General features: G+C 45.3%; 1 protein-coding gene across 1 annotated transcript in view; it reads right to left on the reverse strand.

The window, feature by feature from the left end:
• Nucleotides 1–6,033, reverse strand: part of Dnmt3 (DNA methyltransferase 3) — a 134,770-nt gene that overhangs the window by 85,183 nt on the left and 43,554 nt on the right. Inside the window, exon 2 of the mRNA XM_078193424.1 lies at nt 1,496–1,542. Coding sequence (XP_078049550.1) covers nt 1,496–1,537 — 42 coding nt within the window. The 5' untranslated portion in view covers nt 1,538–1,542. The remainder of the gene's footprint in view (nt 1–1,495; nt 1,543–6,033) is intronic.

Genomic DNA, 6,033 nt, shown 5'->3' on the forward strand with positions numbered 1-6,033 from the left:
CTATTTTGAATTGCGTAATAGCGTTATATCACAATTATTATTATTATTGTTTATTTAGTTATTTATTTAAGTCTTTTAGCGTCGTTCAAAAGAGCAACGTGTCACTAAACGGAAAATATTAAAACTTTGTTCTATGCTAAAATACTGAATGTAATGCAGGAAGGTCTATCATTACATACGCGTTAGGTAACAGTAAGTATAATTTACATGGTGGCGTAGTTGAGTCAGTGATTTAATTGAGTCAATGTATTAATTAATGACATTTGGGTCAACTATCAGAGCGATGATAGGAGCGGGCGAATTATATTATTCCGATGGAATAAAATAAAATACGATGCAATAACTATAAAGTAAAATGAAAGGTTATACGCGAAGATTCTATCACGAACTAAACCGATCAAACGCTTTGTTAGCAGACACTGGAAGACTTCAATATATAAATGAATAATTCAATCGACCAGGTTAATAAATAAAGCATAAAATAATAAATATATAAAATGTGACAAAATAATCAAGCATAAAATAATAAAAGTTAAGTCTTTATATTTCATCTGTATGACGAATATTATTATTACTCCAACTCACTGTAAAAAAGCGACTTATCTCATCGATAATAAATAAATAGAAACAAATAGACTCGACAATAAATTAAAAAAAAAAACCTGAGTAAAAGACAGAGTATGCGAACATATAAGAAATATTGCATCTCAACGCTTGTAGTTATCTGCTGTTGAAATTTAAAAAGAATTAAATATTGCAAATGTGTATAAAAAAAATATTATATTAATCATAGAATACGACGAATTTGAAACTGTATAAAACAACGTAGAATTACGTTTCCGCGTTCGGCGAACGAGTTCGTAATAACGTTAAAGACCGCGCAAATTCGTTCGGCGAAACACGGCCCGATAATTTGGGAAAGAAGCTCGCGGCGCGAGATTGGACGAGACATTTGACGATCGGTGGATTAAGGGAACCCGTTCCCGGAAGTGGTTCAAACACGGCGCGAAAGTTCGGCCCATCCACGGTCGCGCCGTAAACGCGCGCGTCGAAACAACGGGCGGCGGAGAAATAAGCCCGGCGTAAAAGTTCCGAGCGCGGCAATCTTTCGTCCAAGGACGGTGACCGCGCCGTAACAAGGTCTCGGCGGCCGTTCCGTCGAGCACACGGCGATAATTCAGCGAAAATTCGCGGCGAAAAAAAAAAAAAGGAGAAAGAGGCGTCTGGCGAAAAGTCTGCGGCTCCGCGCGCGCGCGCGCAGAGAAATTCTGCGGTCGAGGCGCGACAACAACGGGGCTCGGTTACTCCCGAGGGGTACAACAAACCCGACACGTATTCCCGATCGAATTAATGGCCGCGTAAACGACTCGATATTGGGTGCATTAATTCGGCGAACGAGCCATTAATATTCGAAACGACTTTCCGCGTGCCGACGAACAAGTTCACGAACGGGCGGCGGCGTCGGCGCCCGGCATCGAAACCTGTCGAAAATTACCTGTTGCTGGTCGACGAGCGAAGATATTTCCCCCGGCTCCATTTCCCCTGCAAAAGAAAAGAACGGCGGATCAGCTGATGACGTCGTATCGTTGACAAACGATGCCGCAACAAATGAGAATCGCGCGCGCGTGTCCGACAGACGGCGGGGTTCGCTTCCCGCGCGCCTATCGCGTCGATACACCTAAATATTCCACGCGCCGATATAAACGTTGATCGGCGAAAAATGTTTGATCGATCGATCCCGGCCAACCCCGCGCGCGCCGAACAATGAACTTGGCCGGTTTTTCTTTTTTTTATATATATATTCCGCCCGTTGGAAAAAGTTGCGTAATGGATGCCCGAGGTTTTCATACGAACGGGGTCAACGGATGCGCGACCGGAGAGAAATGATAAAGCAACAATCGCGGAACAATAAACCGCGCGCGCGCGCGCGCGTCTTTTTATTTCTTTTTTTTTTTCCTACGGCGAGGATCCACGCCGTCGCCGCTCTGCGAATATTGCGGCCGATCAAATATTTAGCCGCGAAAACGTACATATTAATGAACGTGTCTATATTAATTGCAGACTCTTCCGCGAGGCTCTCTTTCCATCCCTTCCCCCTCCCCCATGCCCCCTTACTGCTTCTGCCGCGAACGTAGAAAAGATTGATGCGCGGCGACCGGAGCCCAGCGACCGTGATATCTGCCCGAACAACCAATCGGAGTAGACCGGTGCTTTTTCTACGCGGTAGAAATGTTTTAATTGGTCCGCGGATGTTATTATGACACGAATCAGCGCGTAGAATACACGCCGCTCCCGTTCGGAACTTTATAAGAACGGAGGAGAGATAATGAATTTTCTACCGAGCCCCGCGCGACGGCGGCGGTAGCGGCGGCGGCGTCCGAGAATTTTTATGCCGGCATGAAGATCCGCGATCTAATTGGAATCATTGTTCATTAACCGTTCGGACGATGGGCTCGAGAGTCTTGCCGGATAATCGTCGAACGCTGAACCTACCGCGATCGAATGATCGGTTTCACGATACCTATTTCACGATTATTGAAATTATTATTAAATTAAAATTAAAGATTAAATTAGAATTAAAATTAAAAAATTGTCATTAAAGCTTGCCGAAGAATTCGGATCAACGATGACAATTTCGGTTGTCACTGTATAAACAATATCCGGTCGGATAAAACTGTATATGAAACGGATTGTGTCCGAATAGGTATTTGTTCATACGGCGATCTATTCGCATAAATATATTCGTAAAGAATTAGGTGAAAACGGGATCGGTAATTAAACTTGTTCTATATATTCGAGTCAATGGTTCGAGTTAATAGCTAGTTGTAAGAATAAGATTGCTCTAAAAATAGTTGGGTTTAGAGAAAGGATATTGGAAGATAAAGGAAGGGAGGGAGAGACTAGAGACAAAAAGAGAAGTGTGAGGATTAGGACAAAGGGCCCAAAGTCATTGTAAGGGTTCGTTAATAAAGCGACCAGGGTTTACCCACCGGGTGCATTAAATTTCCTTCAATGCTCTCAGCTTGTCCCTCAGCGTGTCCCTCGAATTATGCTTTATTGTCTACACGCCGAAGGGGCAATTTATTGCGATCTACAGGTAAAGGAAAACTGCGCGATGGGGGTGGAAGAAATTGCCGCGGCGTATTTCGGGCAGTATTGCGACGGCAACATGAGGTGTACGTAGTTCATTTCCGCGAAGTCGTCTTCTAAAAGTTCTTCTAAAACGTTGATAATTTTAGCTTTTAATTAGTTCTGTTCAATTTCTATTTAATAAATGTACAGTCTTTTTAAATATAAAATTAGAACACAGATCTCTCCACAATTGTGAAGTCGCGCCGAGTGCTTCGAACGTGATGTTATAGTGCAGTGAAATAAGTTGAAATTATTATTAATAATCAGTGAATGCTGGAAGTGTAAACGACGGCACTGTCAACGCGGTGGAAAGCCAAGGCTGCTTATGATAAGCCGGCATGAATTGAGGTTAGGAGTTCGACGGAAACGGGGGACGAGTTGAAAACATTTTTGTCGCGGCTCTGACGAAACACGTGGAGAACGAAGAGGACGAAGGGGGGGAAAGGAAGGAAAACACCGAGGACGAAGAGGACGCGAGGGAGAAAAAGACCGAGGACGAGACAACGATAAAAAAAAAACATCAAACATATTGATTGTGGCGCAGCATTTTCGAAGTCCGCTTTGAAGTTAGCTTCGGGGATTATACAGAAATCGAATATTTATACTTTGACTTCTGGCCGGCGTACTTCAAAGATTTCAAGAAACTAGAGCTAAAGCATGTTACTGAAACAAATTAAAATGCAAGAGTATTGGTATGTTATAAAGGTTACATATTTCCTCGACCTTCCTGGGTTTTGCGAATCATAAGCAATATTAAAATGTTCGATGGTAGAAGACGCGCGTTGTAAAGCTTGCCACGAAAGCAAAAATAAACTAGCTAACTAACTATAGTTGTAATATATTATATATTATGTTACACTATACTTGGTAAATTATATATAGTATATTTATACTGTAATTGATATAATATAATACAGTACAACTATAGCTGGTTACGCAGATTACTTTTGCCAACGTGGAAATATATAACACACATAATATATAAATTTGCAATACCGAACAAAATAAATTGTAAATCTATTACACAGAGCGCGATTACTAAGTTCGGTACACTTTCTCTGCATTCATTATCGTTGTCTTTCCAGACCATTAATACAGTTATGAAAACTATCAAAAGCAAGCCAACGTTAAATTATAGTAAAATGTGCAACGTCGTGCGGGTATCGTTTACATAAAAAGAAATGGACAAGTGACGTAATAACAGCTAATGATAATGATAATTTAACGTGGGTCGAATGCGACTCGGCACCGTCTTCCACCGACAGCTTTCCGACTGTTAAAGAAGGAATTTTTTGGGGTTAGGTCACGAATCATCGCAGCCACGGCGAACGCGTTCGCTACCAGCGTCACACGTACCTAACATTTATTATATCTCTCACATATTCGTCGCACATATGTTTATCGAACGTTCTTCTAAAACACGATAAAAATGTGATCAAAGAGAGGCGGCAAAATTCTCCGAATATCCGGGCGGCGCGTTACAATTTTAAATAATTACATTCACAAAATTCATACGATACCGTTTCGCGTCGAATACAAAATGGTGGTCGTCGCAAGTTGTAACGACGCTGCTATCGAACGTGTGAAAGATTCGTCAAGGCGGCCCGTGAACGTACTAATTCGTGTTTGTCTGTTTCCAGGTCGTACCCGTCCCCGGTGCAAAACGGAGGGCCGAACGGAACGACGATGAGTTGCGCAGGTTCCCAAGGTAAGCCTCTCTCGATCAGGAAACAAGAGACACGCCGCTAATCGACTCGCAGCGATTCAATAGGGGGGGGGGGGGGGGGGGGGTGTCGGGGGGGGGTTCGGCAGAGGCGGGGGGGGGGCCGGAGGCGGGGGGGGAAGGGGGGGGGGGGGGGGGAGGGGGGGGGGGGGGGGGAGGAGGAGGAGGGGTGGTGGTTGAAACCGGAGCAAAACCAGGGCCGCCGTGGGGCACGCGAGCACAAGTTTTATATTTCTCCGCGCGGGCCTCCGCGGAATGGAATTTCGCAATAAAGGGAGTCCTACGCTGATTAATTAGCTCGGCTGCAAAAAAAAAATTGGCGGGAATTTCGTTCCGCCTATTGAATTAGCGTTGCATTAAATTTATTGGCAGAATTCTCATTGAAAGATCGGGGTCCGCGCGCGCTCTCGCATCGAGGCCGGCCGGCCGGCCGCCGCTCTCCGTTCGCCGCGATCGCGTCTGCCCTGTCCACCTGACTCTGTCCTGGCTGAATAATTTTCCAACTATCAAACGTCGAGGACGTATGAAAATACCGGCCGCGATATTTCAGAGGAAACTTTCGGGGGAAAAAAGCACCACCCCCCACCACACCGCCCACCCCCCGGCAATTCAATATCGCGCGATTACGCGGACAAAGGTATAACGAATCAAATATCATTTTAATTTTGTATATTGTACCTTGCAAATGCGAGCACACGCGTTCCGCGCTGTCCCGCCCCTCTCTCTCTCCTCTCTCTTTCTACCTCCTCTCTCTCTCTCTCTCTGTCTCACTATCTGTTTCTCTCCTCTCCTCTGGTCCCCGCCCTCCTCCACCTCCTCCACACAACAACCGGACGCTCGTGACTTATGCGTTTGGCATCGCGGAAAAACCTGCTCGCTTATCCGGCCGCGTTCATTTTCAGATTCAAACCCCGCTGTCCGCTGTTTTTCGATGGAATTTCACGCAAAAGGATTCGCCGGCAAGATAAACGGAAATTCGACGAACGATCCGATTAAATTTAACGTCCTGCCAGCGATTCCGCCGGATCGCCTCGAGCCGGGCGCGCGCGCGCGCACCACGTTTCCCTGCGTTAATCGCGATATTTATGGCGTTCGAGGCGGCCTGTCGCGCGGTTCGCGACCAACTTTAATTTCGCCAAAGACACGCCGGCAAAAGGAGTGCTCGATACGTACGTCTC

This window comes from Augochlora pura, chromosome 10 (assembly GCF_028453695.1).
Source record: "Augochlora pura isolate Apur16 chromosome 10, APUR_v2.2.1, whole genome shotgun sequence".
NCBI classification, from domain to species: domain Eukaryota; kingdom Metazoa; phylum Arthropoda; class Insecta; order Hymenoptera; family Halictidae; genus Augochlora; species Augochlora pura.